The following is a 27,332-nucleotide window of genomic DNA, read 5'->3' as shown; positions in this document are numbered from 1 at the left end:
CTTGTCTAAATCGATTGATCTCAGTTTTTAAATTATTAACTGAGCTAGCATCTGCTGCTTCTTTGTGGAAGAGAGTTTCACCCGTCTACCACTTTGTGTGAAGAAGCATTTCCTAGCTCCTCTCCTCAATGGCCAGACTCCAATTTTCAGGCCGTGTCCCCTTGTCCTAGGTTCCCCGCCTGCAGGGAGAAGTTCCTTGAATATTACTGAGAGGCGACACATGTTGCCGAAGCTTTTCATCTTGCACTCATCAGGACAAATGCAAGAATACCAAATTTTAAACCATCACAATTTATACTACAGGAGTAAAGAGTGCTGATTGGCTGGCAAGTCAGCTTTGATTGGTGGCCAAGGCGTTGCCATGGAGAAAGCAGCAGGGAACTAGAGGCTCCACAATCTTCTGGGTAATTCAAAAAAGGCACAAGCCTTGAACATATTCCTTTTGTTTGCAGAGAATGGACCCCTCACAAGTATAAATGAGCTTAACTCATTATCTTAAATTATTAGTGCAGCTACATTATGAAAGAAGTTTCTCTATCAATTCCTAAAAATTCAGCATGTCGCTTGGGATTGATAGGCATCTTGAAGTACCCTACAGCCTCTCAGAGACCAATCCCTGCACCCCACTTGCACCCCAAGAATGCCAGCCATCACATCTCACCCCATGTGGTGTTTACCTGTTCCTAGATGATAGGAGATGTTTGCAAACTGGCACTGGTACTGGTTTGGCAAGGAGTTCATTTGAAAGAATGTACCAGGGTACGTGTTCTCAATAATTTGAACCTTCGAATCCACTTCTCCGAAGCATAAGTCTTCCACTGTGATATTGGCACAGGAGGGTGGGCTTTTATTCACCACAATAACTATCACCTGTGCCTTACATTCCTTCTTTTGAAGTGGTTTGGGAACAGCAAAGATGTGAAGTGTGATCTTATATAATTCAGGTCCACCCATGTTACCTGCAACAAAGGGGAAGAGAAAGGTGACATGACTCTACGGTTGTGAGAGAAGCTTTGACTACTACCCCAATCCTATGAGGGACAATTTTGACCCTCCCTACCAGGCAGGAACCAGGCTGACGGTCAGTGTAAGATTTGGTCCAGGAGTCATAGGCCAGACCAGATAAGGATGGCAGATTTCCTTCCCTAAAGGACATTAGTGAACCAAGTGCTTTTTTTTACAATAATCAGTGATAGTTGTCACGGTCACCACAACGCAACTTGCAACTAGCTTTTCAACTCCAGATTTTTAAAAATTAATGAATTGAATTTAAATTCCACCAGCTGCCATGGTGGGATTTGAACCCATGTCTCCAGAACATTAGCCTGGGCGTCTGGATTACTCATCCAGTGGCATCACCACTATACCACCTGCACCCACTCCCCCTCCCCCCACCCCCCCACAATGCTGATCTTACCAGCAATACTCACATCCCATGAATAAATACATTTTTAAAAATATAGAATTTTTTTTTGTTTCAGATCGCTCTCTCGTATTATCCCATTCTTATTAAATTATAACTGATTTAACTTAATGTTATGTGGTGATATCATCCATGAAATATCAATATTAAGTACATTGTCACATGATAAAATGCTTTGCTTACCCAGCAGATTGAGGTCACTCTCCTCCAGTGTCTTGTTAAGGTAAAAGACCCCGGATCGCTCATCAATCCTGAACCACTGCTGTCGAAATCCGTTTAACAGATTGTTGCAGAACCCAAAATAGGCTGTGCGATCCCCTTCATCAGGTAAAGCATAGACCTGGAGGAGCGGAGTGTCTGCTGGCTGACCCACGTATACAGTCGTCTGGTAAGTCTTCCTGGGGAAGTATAGTCCAAGCACAACTGGACAGAGGAAGACATGCATGATAGATAGAGCGTAATAGATAGGCAGAAGAGGGATGAAGAGAAAATATAGAAAGAAGATAGACAGAAGGTAAGAGACAGATGAAAGAGTAGCAGAAAACAGAGAGGGACAGAAAAAGAGAAGAGGCAAGTGGGATACAAAAAAAGAGGGACAGAGAGAGAAAACAAACATCAGTGTAATATTTCTAGGAAACGGTGGAATTGTTGGCAGTGAAAATCTTTCCATAGAAGACTTCAAAACTGGAAACCTTTGAATTTTTTCTAAATTTACTAAAACTGTCCTAAATTTACCTTCCGACAGTTTGAAACAGGTTCAATCACCATGGTTTAATGTTTGGGATATTCTCACATTGAATGAAATTAGCATCTGATTTCTCAACACGTTGGGGATGAACAAAGATATAACAGGTTTTAAACAAAAACAAAAAATGCCGGAAAAACTCAACAGCTCTGGCAACATCTGTGGAGAGAGAAACAGAGTTAATGTTTTGAGTCTGTATGACTCTTGTTCAGAGCTCTGAAGAAGGATCATACAGACTCGAAACGTTAACTTTGTTTCTCTCTCCACAGACGCTGTTAGACCTGCTGAGCTTTTCCGGCATTTTCTGTTTTTGTTTCAGGCATCCGCAGTATTTTGCTTTTAAACGCGTTTTAACTGAGTTCACACCTCCAAGCTGATAGCGAACCTAGCAATTTTGTGTTATAGATAAATATTCGCAAGATGACATTTGGCAAGTGCTTCTTCATATTGAACTGTGACTTTGGATCACGAGGGAACCTGCTGAAAGGGCAAAAGATACATTTAGGGCTTCATGTCAGATGTTGTCCTTCATGAAGAGCGATCAACATCTGGAATGGGAGGGCAGAAGAAATGCAAAGCCAGCACACACTTAAAAAGCAGTTGGATGCTCAGTAAGGGGACTGCGAACTTGTTATCGGCTTTGGCTCAGTGGGGCCGCACCCTCAGAAAGCTGTGCATTCACCACTGACACCAGAGAACTGGGGCAGGATGTTTGCCTCCAAATGGGGCAAATACAGAAGTGGGTGAGTGCAAAGATTTGTGCCACCACCCGGGTTACTGGTACCATTCCAGCCCTGACCATTTTCCCAGAGGTCGGATTGGGCAGCAGAAGGGGGCTTGGATGGCCAGTTAAGGGCAGTTGGCAGGTAACTGTCAGAGGCTGACTGGAATTTCCCACCATTTCAGAGACAAAGTGGACAGAGCACCCGTCAGTAAAGTTCATTCCCAATGTTACTGGAACAGTAAACTAAGCCCATTGCAATAGCCAGTCAAGGCCAGTCAATTCAGTCTGCTAAAGCTATGCTATAATCTCATTTCCCTATGGTGCTATGATGGAGTCCTTACCACACTACAGAAGAAGAGTAGGACAACTTGTAGCTGACTCAAGGCAATTGTTGGGGGGGGTGGGGGGTTGGAGTAAGGGAGGATGGCAAAACCTCAGAAAAACACTTTAAAGTCAGGCAGAGAGATACTAATCCTTTAGAGTAATCACTGCTGCATAATGGGATTTTATCTGCAAATGCATTATAGCATCCTTTAAAACCCGATTCTATTCCCATCGTGCTTAAAGGTCTTATTTCTTTCAAAGGCAGACAGCCGTGCTGACAAAAATGGCACATGCAAAGAGCCCTTCAGTCTTCTTGTGTCTCCCACTGCTCCTTATTAAACTGGCACTCTTCCCATATTGGGCACTGCTTTGCTTTGGCTCGACAAGGCTACGAGCTGATGTGTTCAGATAATTTTAAACTCAAGGTCCTGTCAATCCTTGCAAGAGGACCGTGATAAAGATTGCTTACAGCTATTCAGGGAAGTTTGGGGAAGGTCTCTCTCCATCCTACACAGCTGCACTCCCTCAAGCAGCCCCATCAAAAACTAACGATTCATCTCAATGATATCTATACGGTTGCCAACTGTGATTAAACGTATTCCTGGAGGTTTCATCACATGACTTTCCCCCACACTCCAGCCATTAATCGGCCAGCACATCCATCCTCGTGATGCACGACCTTCCTACACCAATTAGAAAGCAAAAAGACTCTTTACCCAACTGGATGATGCTTGACTGTCAGACAAACAGTCTTTCCCTGCTCCCTCCGTCCTCCTCAATATTCAATAGTTTTCTCTGGTAAAGTGAAACAAACGTTCAAACAAAATGACTAAAAAAGATCTTTTTTAATGTCCCAATGATTTTTCTCCAGGGTTGCACACAGCAGTGTCCTGGAGATTGAGGTTCAATTCCTGGAGACTCCAGGCCAATTCTGGAGGATCTATCGGATCTGCCTAACAGCCACAATTACAAAATTCATTGTATGTGAACTGCTTGAAGATGTCCCTGAGAGGATAATGTGCCCTTTAATATGAGATATTTTCGTCAACCAGTTAATAAATTCAAGGTTAATAAATTCAACAGTGTTTCCAAATTATGGGCATGTTCAAACAAATTAAGAAATCTACTTTTCAAATGGGCCTCTGTTTGGCTGACTCCTGAAATGGAAACCAATCTCTGGTGGATGGACAGCTAGCATGGGGAATCACTGAGAACTTCACAAGTGTGCATGTCTTAAGCGCCACACTGGAAAATGAACCTGGTGTTGAAGCAGTCTTGTGTGTCAGAATGCATCTGCCAACCTGGAATTGGAATTGTGACATTAAGTAGATAGGGGCAACTGAAACACTTGTGAAGTAGATCAAAACTAGAGATCAGAAACATTAGATCATCACTAATAAATTCAATGGGGAGTTAATGAAAAACTTCTTTACCTAAACACCAACAGCTTACATTTAGCACCTTTAACGTCCCAGGGTGCTAAGAGCTATCAGCCAAAGGGTGTTAAGAAGCTGGAATGTGCTACACAAGGATTAGTTGGGGTAAATCGCATCGATGTATTAAGGGAACACTAAATAAGCACACGAGGGAGAAAGGAATAAAAAGGCATGTTGATGGGGTGAGATGAAGAGAGGTGGGAGGGGGTTTGTGTGCAGCATAAACACTGACATTGATTAGTTGGGCTGAGTGGTCTGTTTGTGAGCTGTGGATTCAATGTAGTGTGGCTCACCATGTGACAGCAGTATAACATACTGTAGATTGCACATTATAATACCCCTACCTTTGTAAAACAGCTTATAGCTGACATACCATCAGCAATGCCATGGCCCTTTAGTATCACCACAGTGTCATAACTCATGTAATGACACACCAGAGAGATGTGTTTTAAAGAGTGGCTTAAAGAAGGGGAGAGAGGTGGAGAGTGTGTGGTGGTGGTTGGTTGGGGGGGGGGTGGGGGGGGGGGGGGGGGGGGTGCGGGGGGGGGTGGGTGGGGGGGGTGGGGGGGTGGGTGGGCGTTGGTCAGGGGTGGGGAGGGGGAGGAGAAAATTCCAGAGCTTAAAATCTGGACAACTGAAGGCACAAGGGCCTGTGGTGGAATGATTAAAATTGGTGATGCGTGAGAGACAGAGATTGGAGAAGCACAGAGACAGAGATCTCAGAGAGTTGTGAGGCTGGAGGAGGTTCCAGAGATAGGGAGAAGGGTGAGGCCATGGAGAGATTTGGAAAACAAAGCGTGAGATTGTTAAAATCAAGGTGTTGCTGGATCAGGAGCCAAGGTAAGGTACCAAGAACAGGGACGAAAAGTGACTTCCATTGATCATGAAGGGCTCCAAAGAGATCTAATCCAGGCTGATTCTTTTATTGTTGCCAGTCTTCACAAAGGAATAAATGAGGTTTTAAAAAAAGGAAATGAGATTCACCTCAGCAGTTTAAGTGGAGCAGCTTGTGAGAAATGCACGGTGTAAGTTTCTGGCTATGAGGATTTTGAACAGCTAGAATAGATTATACTTTTAGATTTAGGCAGTTCCTATGCAGTTTGAGAATAAAATCAATATTTTGGAAGGAATAATGGATCACCGAAATGTCTTATTTAGTTCATCGTTATTAATTTTTTTTCTACATAATGGGAGGGTACCACGTATGTTGGAAAAATCAAGTGGACTCGCTTGCAGGTGTATGCTCTAACTAGCTGGATTTTTCCAGTATTCGTTATTCCAGAATGAAGTAGCCCACTTGATTTGCACCCCATCCACCACTTTCAACATTCACTTCCTCCACCACCGATGCACAGTAGCAGCAGTGTGTACCATCTCCAAGATGCACCGCAGGAACTCACAAAGGCTCCTTCAGCAGCACCTTCCAAACCCATGACTGCCAACACCTAGAAGGACAAGGGCAGCCGATGCATGGTAACACCACCACCACTTGGAAGTTCCCCTCCAAGCCACTCACCATCCTGACTTGGAACTATGTCGCTGTTCCTTCACTGTCACTGGGTCAGAATCCTGGAACTCCCTCCCTAACAGCACTGTGGGTGTACCTACACCACATGGACTGCAGTGGTTCAAGAAGGTGGCTCACAACCACCTTCTCAAGGGCAATTAGGGATGGGCAAATAAATTTATGGCCTAGCCAGTGACACCCACATCCTGTGAAAGAAATTTTTTAAAATCCCAAAGCAGCTTAGATCACTCCAGAAAAAAATCCCCATTCCCCCTCCAACATTAACTTCATGCTTAGAGCTCCATCTGTTCTACAGCTGTGTGTTGCCTATGAGTTGGGAAATCGTCGGGCTGTTGGGTTCACAGATTCCAATGTTGAGGTAGTTCCTTGGTTGGAGCCAATGGGTTCCCAAGGACCAAATGTCCAGGTGGTTGCTGACAATCATGTCCTAAAAAAGTCCTGAAGTGTCACTGTAGGTCCCTGATGAGTCCACAGGTTCTCCAAACTGATGTTATGCACCCTACATTAAGACATGACTTGGATACGCAACTTTAGGCTCCCAATAATTTGGAAAATCTCCAAGCTGCTATATACCAGCACATGCTGAGATAACACTCAACTGTGAGACTCAGATAGAGTAAGAGCTCCTTAGGTGGATGTAATTTTCTTGCCCTTTTCTTCTACAAACAAGCTCTGTTCAGGAAATATATAATCTGCCAGGACATATTTGCAGAAAGATTAGAAAGTGAAGTGATATAATCTATAATGCTTTACTTATGGTATGGCTATTACAACAAATAGATTCATAGAATGGGTATGTTGTGTTTTTATAATGATATAAAGGCAGCAATCACTCATGAGGGACTGTGTAAACATGCTGTGGGTTTACTTAACTAAATTAGGCACATGAGATCATATATACATGGATAGAAAACGTGAAGACATCAGCAACAGAGCCGTGTGTGCTGTGTTCCGCTCACAGGAGAAACACATGAAACCGAGACTGGATCACATGACACACTTTTCTTTTAATAATTGCATGCTGCCATCTCTTAAAGGCATATTACAACAGGTATATCATAAAAGAGGGCCAAACAGCCCGTCAAGTGACTCTCTGCAAGAGCAATGCATCTAGTCCCACTCCCCTGCTTTTTCACCATATCCTTGCAAATCTTCTCCAGAATTACCCAACTCTCTTTTGAAAGCTTCAGTTAGATCTGCCTCCGTCACTCAGTCAGGCAATGCATTCCAGATTCTAACCATTCGCCGTGTAAAAAGCTCTTCCTCATGTTGCTGTTGATTCTTTTGCCACTTACCTCAAATCAGGTCCCTCTGGTTCTCTACCCTGCCACCAACAGGAACAGTTTCTCCCTATTTACCCTGCCCAGACCCCTCCTGATTTTGAACACCTCTATCAAAATCTCCTCTTAATCATCTCTTCTCTGATGTATTTATGAAGCTACGTTAATAGCCCACAGGACACAATTTCGAGTTTGGTGGGCAGGCATGGTCAGTGGACCCAGGAGCAGCCAGGAAACCAGCCCACGGTTTCCAACGGCGATTTCACACTGGCTGGCCAATTAATGGGCAGCCAATGTAAAAGGTGCGCTGAAATGCTCAGCGCTGCCGGGGTGGGTGGGGAGGGGGCTGAGCGCGGACATCAGCAACAGAGTCGTGTGTGCTGTGTTCTGCTCACAGGCCAAAATGAAACTGAGACTGGATCACATGACACACTTTTCTTCTAATAATTGCATGCTGCCAACTCTTAAAGGCATATTACAACAGGGTACAGCATAAAAGGGGGAGTGCTCACAGGGAGCTCCCTGAAGCCAGAGAGCTGCCTTAGGGAGCTGAAGAATTCAAAAGCCATAAATAAAGGTTTTCAAAATGCCGAAAAATATGTCCAAGCAACAGGATCAGTCACCTGAACATATGGCTGATATAAATTCTGTCCAAACATTTTTATCTTTGTTTTAATTAATATTGGAAACCTCATCCCGCCCTTAGGTGAGGTTTCCTCAAAAAGCCAAAGGCCGCCTGGTCAATTTGCCCACCCGCCAACCATAACATTGGACGGGCAACAAGAAATCACCATTGATTACTATGTCAATGGCCTTAAGAGGCCCCTTGATTGATTGTCAGCGGGCACCCTGCCAACTCTCACACATGCCCACCAACTGAAATATCGCGGGATTGCGCAATGATGTTGGGACGCTCGCCCAACCTCATCGGGCGCTATTTCACACTCGAGTGGGTTGGGCACAAGACAAGCGAAAAATTCTGCCCACAGTCTCTATGTGTCAACAGACGCCCCTGGAAAGTATTGCATCCCGATCATACCCAATATCGACACATTCACATGAATCCCTTTCTGAAAGAGACTGTCAGCTACTACAAAGAAATCAGCACTATCAGTCCACATTCTGTTTTTATGAATGGATAGCAACAGAAATAACCGCTAGTAAATTCAGCAAATATAATAAGTATTGAATATGGTACTTGGGTTGTTACTCAATGCAGCAAGCTAGGCTTCAGACTGATTGCAACCTGATGGTGTGGCAGGTTCCCGCAGTCCCCTCAGCGCACAGACATACACCATCATCTACATGGAGAAAGGGTTGACACAAATACACAGACACACACAGATACACCGATGTAGAAACAACTTGCACTTATATAGTGCCTTTAACATAATTTTAACTCTAAGGTAGTGACATGTCGCAAGATGCCACGCCAGTGCATGTTAAGGCATGATTAGGGCAAGTGATCAAAAACTTGGTCAAAGAGATCAGTTTTAAGGAGTGTCTTAAAGGGGGAGAAAGGGGTAGAGAGGCAGAGAGGTTTAGGGATAGAATTCTAGAGCTCAGTGCCCAGGCAGTTTAAGACACAGCCTCCAATGAAAATATCAGGATATGCAACATACATTCATCCACACATAGGTAGTCTGGCAGACACATGGACACACACATGCACACTGATGCAAATCTGAAGGGACAGAAAGGCAGATGGGGCTGTGTCCAGTGAGTGCCCTCCTAATAAAAACATATGGAAAAACAGTACAGCCCAACAGATGGGTACTGTAGAGCAGGGATTAGAGAACAGGCTCCCACTGGCTCAAGACCAAACCAGTGCCAGCTACATTTTCTACTCCCTCCAACAGCTCTAAGGTAAAATGAAAAGCTGTCTATTAACACCAGTTGGTTTCTGTTCCTCAGGCTGTAGCTAATTTACGACTCAGTTTCAAACATTGATTTTGGGTGTGGATTTTCACTTATTTCACATATCCTTTAGGACCAGTTTTCCTGATGTCCTGGTCACTATTTTATCCAATGTCAATAAATTAAACAAAACAGTAGCCTGGTGGTATTGTCACTGGACTAGTAATCCAGAGGCCTCAAACTAATCCTCTGAGGATATGGGGTTCAAATCCCACCATGGAGGCTTGGAATTTAAATTCAATCAACAGAATCTGGAATTGAAAGCTAGTCTCTGTAATGGTGACCATGAAAGTATCAGCGATTGTTGCAAAAACCCAGGTGGTTCACTAATACCCTTTAGGGAAGGAATATGCCTTCCTTACTTGGTCTGGCCTACATGTAACTCCAGACACCACAACAATGTGGTTGTTTCTTAGCTGCCCTCTGAAATGGCCTAGCAAGCCACTCAGTTCAAGGGCAATTAGGGATGGGCAACAAATGCTGGCCTTGCCAGTGACACCCACATCCCATGAATGAAAGAATGATTATCTGGACATTTAACATTGTTGCTGGAAGCCTGTAGTGCACAAAAGAGCTGCTGTATTTCCTCCATTGGAAAAGTGACTACACTTCAGAAGTACTTAATTGGTTTTAAGTAAGTGCAGTGGGACATCCTGAGGTCATGAAAGGTGCTACATAAATACAAGTCTTTCATCATTTCCATCTCCCAGTTTTGCAGCAAAATGACCTTGTAACATCCTTTCAATGGGAGCTAGGCAAGGCTTCATAGAGAAGGGCTAAGGATGAAAAAGAAAGGATATATTCAACAATTGCCTGCACTTTCCTGCGCGCTATCTACAAGATTCTCTGCAGGAACTCACCAAGACTCCTGAGACAGCACTTCCCAAACACATGACCACTACCATCTAGAAGGACAAAGGCAACTGATACATGGGAACACCACCACCTGGAAGTTCCCCTCCAAGCCATTCACCATCCTGACTTGGAAATATATCGCCGTTCCTTCACTGTCGCTGGATCAAAATCCTGGAACTCACTTCCTAACAGCACTGTGGGCGTACTTACACCACATGGACTGCAGTGGTTCAAGAAGGCAGCTCACCACCACCTTCTCAAGGGCAATTAGGGATTGGCAATAAATGCTGGGCCCAGCCAGTGATGCCCACATCCCATAAATGAATAAAACAAAATTATCTGGGGCCTGGGTGTAGATGCAGGTCCAGTGGTGACCCTCTATCAATCGAAAAAATTGGAAGTTCCCCATGGCTAATGATGTTCTGGGGAAGGCGATACGCCTTTAATTGATGAAAACTCATCCCAGGTCATCAGCAGTAGAATATTAATAGAAATAAGTCACCATTGCCTTTGTAATGGCATTGGCAGACCCTCTTAACCCATGCTCTAGTTTTTCGCAATGTGTGGATATAATTACATTAACAAGGACAGGTTCACTTCCGGTAGGATGCATCCTTCTAATATATCTGACACATCGCTGTTTCTGCATGAGAGGTCATCCCAGCCAAGAGCAGTGATATATTTACCTTTCCAGCATAACACTCGATATATTAACTGAGATCAAGGCCAGTTGAGGACATCGTGTTTGCTTTTTATCTATTCGCTCATGGGAAGTGGCTGTGGCTGACTAGGCCAGTGTTTGTTAAGAGGGCAGTTAAAAGTCAACCACATTGCTGTGGGTCTGGTCTGAATAGGCCAGACCAGGTAAGGATGGCAGATTTCCTTCCCTAAAGAGCATTAGCGAACCAGATGGGTTTTTACGACAATCGGCAATGGTTTAATGGTCATCATCAGATTTTTAATTCCAGACTTTAATTGAATTCAAATTTCACCATCTGCCAATTCCAGGTCCCCAGAGCATTACCATGGGTATCTGGAATACTAGTCCAGTGACACTACCACTACGCCACCACCTCCCCGGTGTTTGTACATCTAATTTATGGGGAAGATGGGTATTCAAAATGTCACAGTGCAGGACACATACAGTTACTGACCCCTAACAATCCAGCCCAGGAAACGTTATGCTGCTACTCATAGGTCCTGTTCAGATTGGGTGGCCCTGTAGGTCTGCAAAGGGCTCTGTTTTAATCACCATTGCCTCATCGATAACTTAAATTCTAAATTTCAACACAAAGATCTGTCCTTATCAGAAACTTGAGATTTGTGGAAATTAAGACTTGCATTTCTATAGCACCTTCCACCAGCTCAGGATCTGCCAAGGTGTCCTACAGCCAATGAAGCGCTTTTAAAGTGTAGTCGCTGTTGTAATGTAGGAAAGCTTTAGCTAAAGTTTAATTCTGCTCCCAGCAAAGTACAAATCCATGTACAAATGTGGTCCCCTACAACACAAAACCCAGAGCACTCCAGTTTAGAACACTATCCTTCTTTGATCCTTGTTAAACTGTTTGCCATCATAGGTCAAAGTCGGGACTTACGGCAATTTAATGGCATGATTTTTTTTCCCCATGATAAGGACAGACTGTTTCACCACCCCATGCAATCATCATAAATCATCAGATACGGCATCACCATCAACACCAATGGACCCAAATCCAGCAGGTAGCAGCTGTTACATCTGCAATCATCACCAGCATTTCAGCTCCGTCTAACGGCCACTAGTTAAACATTTAAAACAGTGATTAGAAACCAGCAACAATTGACTTTAAGAGATAGTAACAAGCCCTTAATTGACATTATTAAGCAGGGGGAATTAAATTAATGGCAGGTTTATGGTGCCAAGAAACTTTTGTCAATAAGCAGAAAACAGACTTGCGTTAAAACCCTCAGTTGAAGCTATGCTGTTTCCTGTTTATTGCCTCCTTCTGTCACCAATCTCCATGGTGCAGTTTCCCTAGACATGCCCACTGGGTGGCCCCATCTTTCCAACCTCGTTCTCTTGTAATATGTTAATTTTCCCCAATCCCAGACCAACCTGTGGCGAGACAGCAAAATGGAATGAAACTGGGTTGAAGACTCCAGCTCCATGTGATCGGATTGGGCTCGTGACTGGGGCTCAGTTGGGACACTGGATGTGAGAGGCTCGGGGTAAGGGAGAAGGACCATGGGGATCTGTATTTGGAGCCTGGAGAGGAAGAGTTTGGCATTTGCAGCCTTTGACAAAACCCAGCTTCATGTTGAGCCCTCACCCAAATCTTCTACACAAATGTAAAGCAGGCAGTGAGATAGAAAGCTTCCCTCATTCATCACCAGCACCTTTCATGTTGACCACCTGGGATATGACCCTAGAATCAATCGTTAAAGTGTAAATACTTTTTTAAAATTTAATATAACATAAGTCTGTAACCAGGCTGAGGCTCAGTAACTCTAGAGATATAAATAGAGTGAAATAAACTGAAGCCTCTTACAGTACACTAGAGGTTTTATACAATTTCCAAATGCCATATTGAAGCATATTTGACCTACGTTCATTAGGTAAAATGTTTAAAAGAAACACTTATTTTCTTCTCTTTCCGGTTTATTCTCTGAGCTGTATGCCAAGTCTGGCCTACCCTAAAACCTTAAGCAGTTAATGTTTCAAAATAATTTTTGATAACTTTTTGAATATATTTAAAGCCAGTTTACTTAAAGAATAGACAGAAATGTCATCCCTAAATTTCTACCTCGCTTTCCTCCTTTAATACTCTCCTCAATACGTACAACGGATGTCCTGAGGTCATCAAAGGTGCTATAGAAATCGAAATGTTTCTTTTTTGGCCAAGTGTTTGGTCACCTCTCCTGATATCACAGAATCACCAAATGGGTACAGCCCAGAAGGAACCCATTTGGCCTTTCGTGTCTGTGCCACATCTCCATAGGAGCAATTCACCTCGGAATGAATTTTCCCGATAGCGAGTGGGGCTCGGGCCTGCTCGCTGATGTGTAAAATGATGCGCGGTGACATCGGGCGGGTGTCCTGACATCACCGCCCATCATTTAGATTTTCAGTTCGGCGGGCGCGCAACCGAGTCAGCTGCGCGCCTGCCAAACTGTCAAAGGCCTGTTAAGGCCATTTAAAACCTAATTAATTCAATTTAATGAGCTGCCCGTCCAATCTTAAGGTTGGCGGGCAGGCGAAGAGCCCAAAAACAAACCTCCCTGAGGCACCTCCGCGCCTCGGGGGGATCTCTGCGCGAAGGAGCCTTAATTGACCCGTCCACGTAAAATGGCAGCGCGTCCCCAATCGGGGGTGCTGATTGGGTACATGCCCATCCCTGCACAACCACCCCCGATGGGGGGAAATTTCTGACCCTAGTTCCATTCCCTCCTCTTCTCCCCATAGCCTTGCACATTTTTCCTTTTCAGGTAATAATCCAAATCCCTCTTGAAGGCCTTGACTGAACTTGCCTCCACCACACTGTCAGGCAGCACATTCCAGATCCCAACCACTCTCGATGTGTGAACAAGTTTTTCCTCATGTCGCCATTGCTTTTTTGGCCAATCATCTTAAACATGTGTCCTCTTGTTCTTGGTCCTTCTATCAATGGGAACCATTTTCCCTATCTACTCTGCCCAAACCCCTCATGACTTTAATTGGTGCTATTTAATACAAGCAATTGTTGTTGCTGCTAGGGTGTAGAAGATTGGCCCCACTCCCTGTCTTGCGTTGGAAGAGGGGAGCTAACAGGAACTTTACTGATGTCTCCTTATGTAGTTCAGTTTGAAATTTTGTTTGATAATGTTCCTGTAAAAGCTCAGAACCTTTTGCCACATTACAGGTGCTATATAATTGCAGGTTGTCCCTGTTGTTGTAGTTGACAAGGGTGCAGTGAGACTTAGCGTTGTGGCAGAGCCTGAGTAGTTTGTTCCCTCGACTGTGAGTTTGAAACTTGGACCTTTTGGCCTTGGGTCCAATTGTTGATTAAAATTAAGGCTCTTTATCTGCTGACAGGGTTTAAGTCTTTTGCAAAACGCTAAATGTTATTCGAAAAGGCAGGTATTAGCACACAAAATGGTAGCTTCCAGACTAAAGGCACCAATGGGTAGCACCCTCGCCTCTGAATCAGAAGGCTGCAACTTCAAGTCCCACTCCAGGACCTGATCACAGAGTCAAAGCCGATACTCCAGTGAGCTCCAGAGCAACTCTTCTGCTATGAGTTGTACAGCGCTTTGATACTGTATGAGATCCAGGTTCCCCATGGGCAGATTCTGAACTGTCGATTGCAAGCCAAATATAAAACCACCAAGATTCACCAAAAACCGACTGCTTCTTGCACTCCCGACAGTTTCGCATTCAGCTTATAGCCTGCCAAGCCTACACTCATGCGTGAGGGAGCACCAGAGCCAGTATAAAGTCATCTCGAGAAATGGTTGATTCAGAAGTGATTGACATAGGAATATAGGGCTTAGGAACAGGAGTAGGCCATTCGGTCCATCAAGTCTGCTCCGCCATTTGATAAGATCATGGCTGATATGGTTGTGGTCTTGACCACCTTCTTGTCTGCACCCCCCCCCCCCCCCATAATCCTTGACTCCATAGACCATCAAAAATCTGTCTAACTCTGCCTTGAATAAATTCAATGACCCATCCTCCACTGCTCTCTGGGGAAGAGAATTCCACAGACTAACGACCTTCTGAGAGAAAAGAAAATTCTCCTCATTTCCATCATAGAAGGAAATTTTAATATTAAAAGATTCATTGACAGTGAAACATTCTAGGATGAGGTGCTTTCTAAATGGCAGCAATGTACATTTATATCACACCTTTAAAATTGAAAAACATCCTGCAGCAATTCACAGGAATGTTATCAGACAGAATTGACACCGGTCCGAGCCACATACAGAGATAGTAGGAGAGAGTGACCAAAAACTTGGCCAAAGAATTGGTTTTTAAGAAGAGTTTTAAGAAAAGTTTTAAGGGAGAAGGGAGAGCTGGAAAGGTTTAAGGAGGGAATTCCAGAGTTTAGGGCCAAGACAGCTGAAGGCACAGCCACCAATGGTGGAGCAAAGGAAATCAGGGATTCTCAAGAGGCCAGAACTGGAGGAGTGCAGAGAGCTCAGAGTGTTGTAGGGGCTGGAGGGGGTTACAGGGGTAGGGAGAGCCGAGGTCATGGAGGTAATTGAACACAATAAATGAGCATCCTTCTTTCCTGTCACTGTTTGTGAAGCTATTAAAGAAAGAAAGACATGCTTTATATAGTGCCTTTCATGACCACTTCACTTTACAGCCAGTGAAGTACTTTATGAAGAATACACACTGTTGTAATGTAAGACATACGGCAGACAATTAATGCACAGCAAGATCCCATAAACAGCAATATGATAATGACCGGACAATCTATTTTTGCTGATTAGGGAATAAATATTGGCCAGGATACCAAGAGAACATCCCTCCTCTTCTTCAGAAAAGTGCCCTGGGATATTTCATATCCAACTTGGAGGGCCTCAGTTTAATGGCTCATTGTAAAGACAGCACAGACAGCACGGACTTACTCTGTAGCTCACTGGAGTGTCAGCTTTGATTTTGTGTTCAGGTCGTGGAGTGGGACTTGGAGCAATAACCTTCTGACTCAAAAGGCAAGAGTGCAACCCATTGGTGCCTTTAGCCTGGAAATAACCATCTTGTGTGCAAATACCTGTCCTTTCAAATAAAATTTAGTAACGTGTCGTGAAAGACTTAAACCCAGTCAGCAGATAATGTTTAGCGTTACAATCATTAGATTGTGGGACTCAGACTATAGAAAAGGTTGATGAGCCAGTTACTGGGAAATATAGTTAGGCCATTGAGTGAAAAAGGGGTGGATAGAATGCCCTGAAACTCTTAACAATGGAGCAAGACTCTTAGGAAGCTGAGCGTTGGGATGGGAGGCGAATCTTCCAAATACAATGAGCACTAGAGGGTGCTGCAATCAGGGAAGGTCACAGCGTCTGGAGTTTTGTGTCTGCTGGGACGAATTCATATCGATCGCTAATTGAAAGCCGATTGAAACTGAAGATTGGAGAGCAGGCCTCACTTTGAAATCCAAGAAGACGGAGCTGGTGAGCTAGAGGTCATTTTGTTAACATAAATGCCCAACCCACCATCGATATACTCTTTAATTCTAGCAGTTGAAGTGTCCAGCTATTTTAATTTCATATTAAATTCAAAATGCTACATCTGAATGTTGATAAGCAAAAATGTTGGCGGTGTCCCCTTTATACATAAACGTTTTACAATGAAGGGTGTCATAGATTTAAGAAAAGGCACGAGAAATATGATGGAGTTTTCGACTATTTTATGTTTCCTTCCAAGTCACTGTCGCTGGGTCAAAATCCTGGAACTCTCTCCCTAACACCCCTGTGGGTGTATTGCCACTAAATGGACAACAAGGGTTCAAAGAGGCAGTGGTGTAGGTGTTTTTTTAAATTCGTTCATGGGATGCAGCCGTCACTGGTTAGGCCAGCATTTATTGCCCATCCCTAATTGCCCTTGTTCAGAGTCAACCACATTGCTGTGTGTCTGGAGTCACATGTAGGCCAGACCAGGTAAGGATGGCAGATTTCCTTGCCTAAAGGACATTGGTGAACCAGTTGGGTTTTTACGACAATCGTCATCATTAGACTTTTAATTCCAAATTTCTATTGAATTCAACTTCCACCGGCTGCCATGGTGGGATTTGATCCCAGTTCCCCAGAGAATTAGCCTGGGCCTCTGGATTACCAGTCCAGTAACAATACCATTATACCCAATGTCACTGTATCATAACCCAGGAGCCTAGGCGAATGCTGTGGGGACATGGATTCAAATCCCACCAAGGCAGCTGGTGGAATTTAAATTCAATTAATAAACTTGGAATTGAAAGTAATGGTGACCATGAAACAATTGATTATCGCAAAAACCCATCTGGTTCATTAACGTCCTTCAGGGAAGGAAATCTGCTATCCTTGCCTGGTCTGGCCTACGTGTGACTCCAGACCCACAGCAATGTGGTTGACTCTTAACTGCCTCTGAAATGAGCAGGCCACTCCATTTAAAGCAATTAGGAATGGGTAAAAGATGCTGGCCTTGCCAGCGATGCCCATATCCAGAGAATGGATAAAAAATAATTGAAGTTAAGGTGCCTAAGACATGTTTTAAATAAACTAATCATTTGACCATTTCCCTTTGTTGACTGCAATCAATAAATGATCCAATGCCTGAGGCGCAATAGAACAAAAGACCCACAAAATTTATTGTCAGAATAACACTGACTGTTTATGGAAAGGTTATGGGGGATTTAGCCACATGTATGTGCACTTGGTCTGTGTATCGTACAGCACGTTTACACAGACTGGTTCCCATAGCAGGGCAGGGAAAATAATGTACCAAGTACACTGTTTGCCAACTGGAACTGAGAAGTTTTTTTAATTAATATATCGAAAACCTGAGAAACATGCTTGTAAGATAACGAATAACAAAAAAGAGAAGCCACAGCACACAGTATATCAGAACATACACACACACACACACCCACACACACACACAGACACACACACACACACACACACACACACACACACACAGACACACAAACACACACACACACACACACACACACGCACACACACACACACACACACAGACACACACAAACGCACACACACAGACACACACACACACACATACACAGACACACACACACACACACACAGACACACACAAACACAGACACACACAAACACACACAAACACACAAACACACACACACACACACACACACACAAACACACGAGTATTTATAATACCAGAGGAAATCATAAGACAAAGGTACCTTCATAGATACATTAGATCACTAATTCCATTAAAGGATTTGTGGATCGATCCTAACTGACTTTGCTGTATAATCCCGACCCAAACATTCAGATTGAAACCACCTTTTTACCATAATATTTTCACGTAGACCTTTCACTAAAATGATTAGGAGTGTGTTCAAAGCTGGGAGATGTATAATGTGGCATTGACAGTAAAAACAAGAGACTTTTATGCACCAGAGTAAACAAATGGCCAGCTACACCTCCAACAGCTACATAAAACATTTTGTGACCAACCCTGGGCTAACAGGGTCAAACAACAAGTTGCAATTTATACAGTGCTGTTGATGCTTCAGTTTAAAAATACTTTTGTGTTCTAATCCTTCCATGGTCTCACCCTCCTCAACACTGTAACCACTTTCAGCCCTACAACTCTCCAAAATCACTGCGTTCCTCCAATTATGGCCTCCTCCACATCCGTATATTTTCACTCTTACTTTTGTTTATTCGCATCCCATAGATCTGCATACCTGTATTTTTAGATTTGTATACCTCTACCATTAGATCAATATATCCACACACAAGGCAAATTTATCTTATGTTCTTTTACAAGTAACTATATAGGGCTGCACCTACCACAATACAAATCTGTCTATGTCCTCATATCTCCTTACTCTATCCCCCTGCCCCATAATTTGGTGTCACTGGCAAATTTTGAGTTCATATTATGTGCCTGGAGCACCCACCTTGCTCCATCTTGCCAATACAAGAGTCATCCATTCATTATGGCTCTCTGCTTATATGCAGAACAGTGGAGAGTTTAGCAATAATTGCACACCTTTAGGTCATTGAAACTAATGGGTAATCTGGGAATTGCTTACAAGCCAATAGTCCTGTGGCCTTTTTTATTACAGTGTTGTTGCCAATGCCATCCACCTTCAGCAAAAGCACTGAGACAAAAAATGAGATGCCATCAAAATAGGACAGGAAAGTCATTTATGTTCAGAGCTAAATGAGGTGATGGGAGAACTGTACTCACTTGGGCCATAGTTTAATGATGTTTTAGTGTCGTCAGGGAATCATGGATCCGCAGGAGCCATTACAAGATGGTAATCTCATCAAACAGGGCCTTAAATTAAATTATATCATGGGCAGAAGAGTCACCTCTTAGCTGAACCCAGAGATGAGATTACATTCTTGAGACAACCTCAGTTTGTGTAAGGAGTCCACACCGGGTTGTTTAGTGAAGTGCAGCTGGCGTACACTCTGTGAATCATCTACCAAAACAACAGTTTCTACAGTGACAGATTCCCAAATGTAACAAACCTGTTACAAGTTTATTGAATTAGCGTCATTTACTGAGGTAACACCATCATACCTGGTTGAGATAGTATGTGACTAAGAACATAGTCAGTGTACATGACCACTAAAACATCCTTGAAGATCGCACGGTGCTATTTAAAGAAGAGCACAGAGTCACAGAGGGACTTCTTCGGATTTGCTCGGATAATTCCTGGTATGAGGACAAACTAAGATGTGGAAAGTTGGCGCTTTTTCTATTAGTACAACACAGATTACAGGGTGACATGATAGTCGTATTTAAAATCATGAAAGGATGGGACAGGGGGCAGATAGGAGAAGACTTTTCAGTAATTGAGGGATCTAGAATGAGGGAACATATATACAAACTAAATGGAAGTGTTCTAGAACAGAGGGTGCAACCTCTTTGAGGCAGAGAATTGTCAAGTTGTGAAATTCATTCCCAGGGTTTGTGGCTGAGGCGGAAATGATGTTAACATTTAAGATTAGATTAGAGAGGCAGATGATATTAAATGGAATGAAGAGATATGCAAGCAGGCAGGAAAATGTGATTAAGACTGGTTGCTTGTGTAGAGAGTTCACATCAACATAGATTGAATGGCCTGTTTCCATGTTGTAGCTTCTACATATTTGTATAAGTTAACTAGTTAGTCATCTCATTGAACAATATGGCTACTAGGTTTCTCCCTCTGTCTCTTCACGTACCATATCCTAAGAGGGCATTGGTGAGCATGGACCTCCACGTTAATTGTGCTGTAGAGGCATAGATCATCTTCGTTGGTTGAACTTTCATCCACTTTGCCCACATAAAAACAGCCACTGCACCTCAAAGCCATTAACTGTGTGCAAAACACTTTGAGATGTTTCTGAGATCCAACAATGAAATAGACAATACAAATCTGTCATTTCTGTGGAAACACAAATTGACCTTCCCTTTACACGGTGACTGAAGGGACTTTTCCCTTTCAAATGGACAGACAGCATCATGCGCATTCATCTCCTGCAGGCGCCGAGAATATGGAGGTTATCTTCTCCAGATGCACTTTCTCATGGGACTTATGAACTGACACTGGATTTATTGCCAGTTGGTCAGCCTGCTGAGTGCTGGAGAGCCAAGGCCGTGTGGGAATGAGGGGGATCGGAGCCATCACACCAAAGCAGTGCCGTCTTCTTGAAGCCAGAACTGCACTGTCGAACCGTACAAAGTATCTGCAGCTGGGTGGGGTTCATGATTCCACTGCAGATCCAGAACCACTTCAACAATAACTTGCGCTTATATAGCAATGTTAATGCAGTAAAATACCCTGGGGCTTCACAGGATTGTTCTCAAACAAAATTTGATACCAAGCCACATAAGGAGTTATTAGGACAAATGTAGGCTATAAAGACTTTCATAAAGGGAGAGATGTGACATGGAATATGGAGGGAATTCCACAGCTTAGTGCATAGGCAGCTGAAGGCATGGCAACTTATGGTTGTGCATATGTACTACACACACAGAGCAAATATAATGGAGAAACAGACGCAGTACTAGAGCCACATAGTGGTGCAAGAACAGAAAAAAGAAATCACACGTCTAATGGTTTATTCATCTTAGGCTTACTATATTTAAAGCTTTTGCTAACTTGATGGTCATGTCCTTGATCAAAACTGGTGTGGTTTTGTGGGGAGAATTAATCCATAATGCCTGGAGTAGGGGAGAATAGAGAATACGGAATGACCCGGTGAAATTTGTCTCAGTGGACTGTCTTAAGCAATTACTACCTCTAACTCCCTCAGGATGTCCATTTAATCCCACAGACCTGTTTGTCTCAAGGAGTGCTCAGACATGCACTCAATCAATCAGTGTTGAAACTGGTCACTCATGGAGATACACACGTACTTCAGTTATCTCTGATTCTCACAAACACTTTCCCCATCCTACTTAATTTAGTTTTTTTTGCACTTTTTACCTCCTAAGAAGTAACTTCGAGATAATGCATTAGGTCCCACATAGGTGCAGGCGGTCACACTTTGAGAGGGGGACAAGAGGTTAGGAAGCAAAGGACTATCTTCTGCTGCTCCTCAAATAGTGTCCTGGGACCTTTATTATTCCCCTGAACCACTGCAGCATCTAGATGGGACCTCACATTAACAATCCATATGAAAGTCAACACTTCTACCAATAAAAGAAAAACTTGCTTTTATTTGTATAGTGCCTTTCACAACCTTGTGACACCCCTAAGCACTTTATAGCCAATGAAGCATTTGCAAACTGTGCTCATTGCTGCAGTGTTACAACACTGTACTCTTTTAGCATTAAATGGTCAAGCCCTGGCCTAGCAACTCAGCTAGACTGACGTTTAGATAGTAATGGGTAAGACTCAAGGTACATCAAGTGTCACATGTAGAAAGTCTTGTATTACATTTTTTAAAAGCATTTTGAAAAAGTCATCTTCAATGTATGGAGAAATTGTCCGGTAAATAGCAATGGGTGTCATAAAAATTTAATAACTTTCATAATATTATTGTGATTTATTGTAAAAGTGGGTTAATTGTGGGGTTTGGATTAGTTTCTCTGTTTGGGGGGGGTGATTTAGTCGAATTGGAGCTGGTCTGAAGGCTTTGAGTTATCAGAAAGAAGCTAGGTTTGAAATGCTAAATACGTAAACATGGCTGAAGTTTTAGAATGTGAGGTGTAAGGAAAATTTGAGTTTTTAGATAAATTAGTTTGAATTTTAAAGAAGTGGTAAGATGTTACAGCTAGCTAGAAGAAGCTAAGCCAAACAGTGTGTTTATTTTTCCCAAAGGTTACTGACAAAATTAGTACGATAAAAGACTTATATTATGAGAAAAGTAAAGCAAAGAGATATTGGAACAATGGAATTTGCACTGAAAGGGAGTTATAAAGGAGATGAGGCTATGTGTAAGAGGAGAAGGCATTCTAGGATCTAACACAAGTGTGAAAAGTCTCCAGCCTCTGTGCATCAAGTTGCTGTCTACAGGATCCAAAGCTGAATTCACCTTGAATGCAGCTGTCCAGGATATTGTGTTGCTTTGCCTGGGTCTATTTAAATCTATTTGTTTTTACTTTTGCCTTAATGGAGGTGTAGCCGGGCGTCAGATTCATTAGGGGTTTTAGGAGTTTATTATAGTAGTAATTTGTAAGCCTATTGTTTGTGCTTGAAATATTTTCTTTTGTTGATAAATGTTAACAAAAACCTCTTAAGTCACAGTAATCTAATTACTTCTGAATTCAAGGCACATATCTCAAAATAAAATACAAATTGCAAAACAGTTGTGTCCTTGTGAACAAGTTTCCCTCATGGATTTGATCCACCTGGCACACATCATTTGCCACATCATAACAAATTGGGGGCTGTTTGTGGGATACATTTGAAATTCCTTGATTGGTTTGGGGTTGGGGAATCTTAAGGTTACGAGTACGAGAGGCACTTTGAATTCAGGAGTTGGTGTGAGGTATTTTTAAAGTGGTGAGACTGCAAGATGGTTGTATCCATGGCTAAAACCTTTTTGGGAGTAGAAGATATGACTCTGATTGGGTTACAAAATGTATCTCAGGGTAAATTAAGAGTTGGCAGATAAGTTGCAGTTGAGGTTACCTGTAGGGGCAAAGAAAGCAGATAGAATTGAAATGATAGCAAGGCATTTGAAGTTGGAAGGGATACCTGTCACTAGTGACTGGAGGTAGTGGGACTTCGGTTAGAAATAAAGAGGCTTGAATTTTAACAAGCAATGGAAATGAGAAAACTTGAACTGGAGGCAGCAGTAAAAGAGAGGGCAGAGAAAGAAAAAGAAAAGGAAAAATAATAGGAAATTAAAGAAACTGGAACTAGAGGCAGCAGAAAAAGAAAGGGGAAAAGAGAGATTACTTCAAAAAGAAATGGAAATGCGAATACTTGATCTCCAGAGGGAAAAGTTAGCAATGGGAGAGAGAATGAAGGAAAGAAACAAAGAGTACTGGCTTAAAAAGCTGGATTCTACAGGAGACACCAGATTCTGATGATGAGAAAACCTTTAACCTAAAACCTGGTGGGAAGATGTTTATATTTGTGCATGCTCTTCCGGAGTTTGAGGAAAGAGATATGGAGGCATTCTTTATTTCATTTGAGAAGATAGCTAAACAGATTAATGGCCACAGGAAAAATGGACATTGTTGTTACAATCTAGGTTGTTGAGTAGAGCACATGAGCTTTATGCTTCACTGTCAGAAGAAACAAAAACAGAAACAGAAATACCTGGAAAAACTCAGCAGGTCTGGTAGCATCGGCGGAGAAGAGCACAGTTGACGTTTCGAGTCCTCATGACCCTTCAACAGAACTAAGTAAAAATAGGAAAGGGATGAAATATAAGCTGGTTTTGGTGGTTGGGGGGGGGGGGGGTGGTGGAGGCGGTGGGGGGGGAGGTTGTTAGGACAAGCAGCCAGTAATAGGTGGAGATAACCAAAAGATGTCACAGACACAAGGATAAAGAGGTGTTGAAGGTGGTGATATTATCTAAAGGAATGTGCTAATTAAGAGTAGAAAGCAGGCCAGACAAGGTACAGATAGCCCTAGTGGGGGTAGGGTGAAATAATACTAAAAGGGCATAAAAGGTAGAGATAAACAATGGGTGGAAATACATTTAAAAATAATGGAAATAGGTGGGAAAAGAAAAATCTATATAAATTATTGGAAGAAACAAAAAGGAGGGGGAAGAAATGGAAAGGGGGTGGGATGGAGGAGAGAGTTCAAGATTTAAAATTGTTGAACTCAATATTCAGTCCGGAAGGCTGTGAAGTGCCTAGTCGGAAGATGAGGTGCTGTTCCTCCAGTTTGTGTTGAGCTTCACTGGAACAATGCAGCAGGCCAAGGACAGACATGTGGGTATGAGAGCAGGGTGGAGTCTTGAAATGGCAAGCGACAGGGAGGTCTGGGTAATGCTTGCGGACAGACCAAAGGTGTTCTGCAAAGCAGTCACCCAGTCTGCGTTTGGTCTCTCCAATGTAGAGGAAACCGCATTGGGAGCAGTGAATGCAGTAGACTAAGTTGAGGGAAGTGCAAGTGAAATGCTGCTTCACTTGAAAGGAGTGTTTGGGCCCTTGGACGTTGAGGAGAGGGGAAGTGAAGGGGCAGGTGTTGCATCTTCTGCGTTTGCATGGGAAGGTGCCGTGGGAGGGGGTTGAGGTGTAGGGGGGATGGAGGAGTGGACCAGGGTGTCACGGAAGGAATGCCACCAGACCTGCTGAGTTTTCCCAGGTTTTTCTGTTTCTGTTTTTGTTTTGAATTTCCAACATCCACAGTTTTTTGCTTTTATCTCTGTCAGAAGAAATGTTGGTTTAAGTGCATGCGAGTTGGTTCCTGACGCATACAGGCAGAAATTTAAGAAAATGAGAAAGCAGCCTTGGGCAAAATTATATTGAGTTTGAGAGAGTAAAACAAAGTAATTTTGACCGGCACTAAAGATAGAGACGACATATGCAGTTCTTAGAGAAGTAATTCTTTTGGAAGAATTTAAAGATTCAATTCCTTTAGTGGCAAGAACTTATGTGGAGGAACGGAGGGTTAAAATGGTAAGACAAGCAGCAAAGATAGCTGATGATTATGAGTTAGTTCATAGGTCTAAATCTTTTTCTCGTCATCTTTTTTAATTAGAGAAGGATAGAATGTGGGAAGGTGAAAGGAAGGTGGGTAGTCAGGGAGGAGAAGGAGTAGGTGGAAATTCCCAGGACATTTTTTCTCAGAATGAACAGAAAGCTGCTGAGGGTAGAAGTGACCCTTGAAAATGAAAGTGTTTTCATTGTAATTAAGTTGGGCACACAAAGTCAATGTGTTAGAAATTACAGGGAAAATCTGTTGGGAATATTGGGATACAGAAATGTTCTGAAAGTAAAATTACTGTGGGTTCTGATGTTCAGGCATAGGAAAAAAAACATTGGTTTGTGTACAGGTAAAACAGGAAGAATCAGTGATAGAAAGAGAAGTGGGAATGTGTTCACAATTTACCCAAGGGAGTTCTGAGCAGCAGGTTGCATAAATGTTTAAAAATTTTGTATGTGAAGGGGAAGTCTTTCCACGTGTACAGAGTGGAGTAGGTAAAGATATCAACATTTTAAGAGGCACAGGGGCTAGTCAATCCTTAATGTTGTGGGATAGTGATATTTGTTGTTCAAATGGAGTATTGCTGGAGCAGGTGATAATAACTGGGGTTCATGGAGATGCTAAATATATTTAATTGTGGAAGGTAAATTTAAATTGTAAGTGGAAAACAGGTGAAGTGATTGTTGGAGTAGTGGAAAAATTATCCATTGCAGGGGTTCAATTTCTTTTAGGCACTGTTATAGCTGGGTCACAGATGTGGGTGATGCCTATAGTAGTTGAGCAGCCTGTGGAGGTGTTTTCAACAAATGTGTTGCAGAGAGAGCATCCTGGATTGTTTCTACATTGTGTGATAACAAGATCACAGGCTCACAGGTTGAAACAAGAAGAACAGCAAGTTAAAAGGCAGGGAGAAAGTGTTGACATCCAATTAGCTGACACTGTTTTTGATAAGATTGTTCAGGAAGCAAGAATGGAGGATAGAAGCTGAGGTATTTAGCTCAAGGCAGTTGGTAGAGTTACAGAAAGAGGATATGCAAATAAGACACTTATATCAAACAGCTTACTCAGAAACAGAGGCAGAATGTATTCCAGAATGTTATTACCTTAAGGGTAACGTTTAATGAGAAAGTGGTGGCCTTATCATATTTCAGCAGATGAAAACTGAAGGGAGGTGCACCAGATTGCTATACCACTTAGATATAAAAATGGGATCCGGAGAATAGCTCATGAAATTCCAATGGGGGCACATTTAGGAATTAGAAAGACACAGGTAAAAATACAAAAAACATTTTTATTGGCCTGGATTGCATAGGGATGTAGTCAAATTCTGGAGAACTTATCATATATGTCAGGTGATAGGGAAACCACAAGCAGTGATTAAGCTGGCACCTTTAATTCCAATTCCAGCATTTGAAGAACCTTTTACTAGGGTCATGATTGATTGTGTACGACCCATCCCTAAGACTAAAAGCGGAAATCAGTACTTACTGACAATAATGGATGTGTCTACAAGGTTTCCTGAAGCGATACCTTCGAGAAATATTACAACAAAGAAAATTGTGGAAGAGTTGACTAAAATGTTTACAAGATATGGTTTACCAAAAGAAATACAATCCAATCAGTTTTAATTTTCATGTGACAGTTGTTTAAGGAAGTAATAAACAGTCTGTGGATAAAACAGTTTAAGTCAATAGCTTATCATCATGAATCACAAGTGGCTTTGGAAAGATGGTATCAAACTTTAAAAACTATGATGTAACCGTGTGATCAAGTTTCTCATGTAGATTTGATCTGCCTGGCACACATCATCTCCCACATCATAATAAGAGCTTCAAATTGGCTTCAGGGATCATACTTAGAAAAAGTATTAAAGAGTCTGTCTCATCTCTAATTGGCTTGAGGATATGCTCAAGAACAATTACTCTCTAAGTGACCCAAAGAGGTCCAACAATTACACCTTGTGGCCTCAAAATAATGCACTAAATTACACATGACTACACTTTAGCACAATAATCCATTGTACCTCATGTGGTACAATGTCACCGTCCTTATAAAAGTTAATCATCATACATGCTCCAAGCATACTGTAAGAGATTTGCCAGTACAGTTTATGCTCTCAGTCTTAGAGGAGTTTGAATTCACAGCTGCGGAGATTTGATTCAACATGCTATGAGCTGCCAAATAATAACTTAACATAAGTGAAATTGTATCATAGTGATGCTGAAGTTATAATGCAATTGAAAGAATAACAGATTTAAAAGCTGTAGAGTTCTAAGGATGTATTTACAGTACATACCAGATTAATAAATGGGCAGTGCTGACTGGGAGTCTTGGC

The 27,332-nt window shown here is 42.5% G+C and overlaps 1 protein-coding gene across 1 annotated transcript in view; it reads right to left on the bottom strand.

Annotated features, from left to right (window-relative positions):
* Positions 1 to 27,332, bottom strand: part of ret (ret proto-oncogene receptor tyrosine kinase) — a 135,290-nt gene that overhangs the window by 44,788 nt on the left and 63,170 nt on the right. Inside the window, exons 4-7 of the mRNA XM_041176238.1 lie at positions 20,124 to 20,284; positions 2,554 to 2,645; positions 1,607 to 1,846; positions 678 to 959 (exon numbers count right to left, since the gene is read on the bottom strand). Of these exons, the coding sequence (XP_041032172.1) occupies positions 678 to 959; positions 1,607 to 1,846; positions 2,554 to 2,645; positions 20,124 to 20,284 (775 nt within the window). The remainder of the gene's footprint in view (positions 1 to 677; positions 960 to 1,606; positions 1,847 to 2,553; positions 2,646 to 20,123; positions 20,285 to 27,332) is intronic.

This window comes from Carcharodon carcharias, chromosome 28 (genome assembly GCF_017639515.1).
Source record: "Carcharodon carcharias isolate sCarCar2 chromosome 28, sCarCar2.pri, whole genome shotgun sequence".
Classification (NCBI taxonomy): domain Eukaryota; kingdom Metazoa; phylum Chordata; class Chondrichthyes; order Lamniformes; family Lamnidae; genus Carcharodon; species Carcharodon carcharias.
This window is presented reverse-complemented; position numbering and strand designations above follow the sequence as displayed.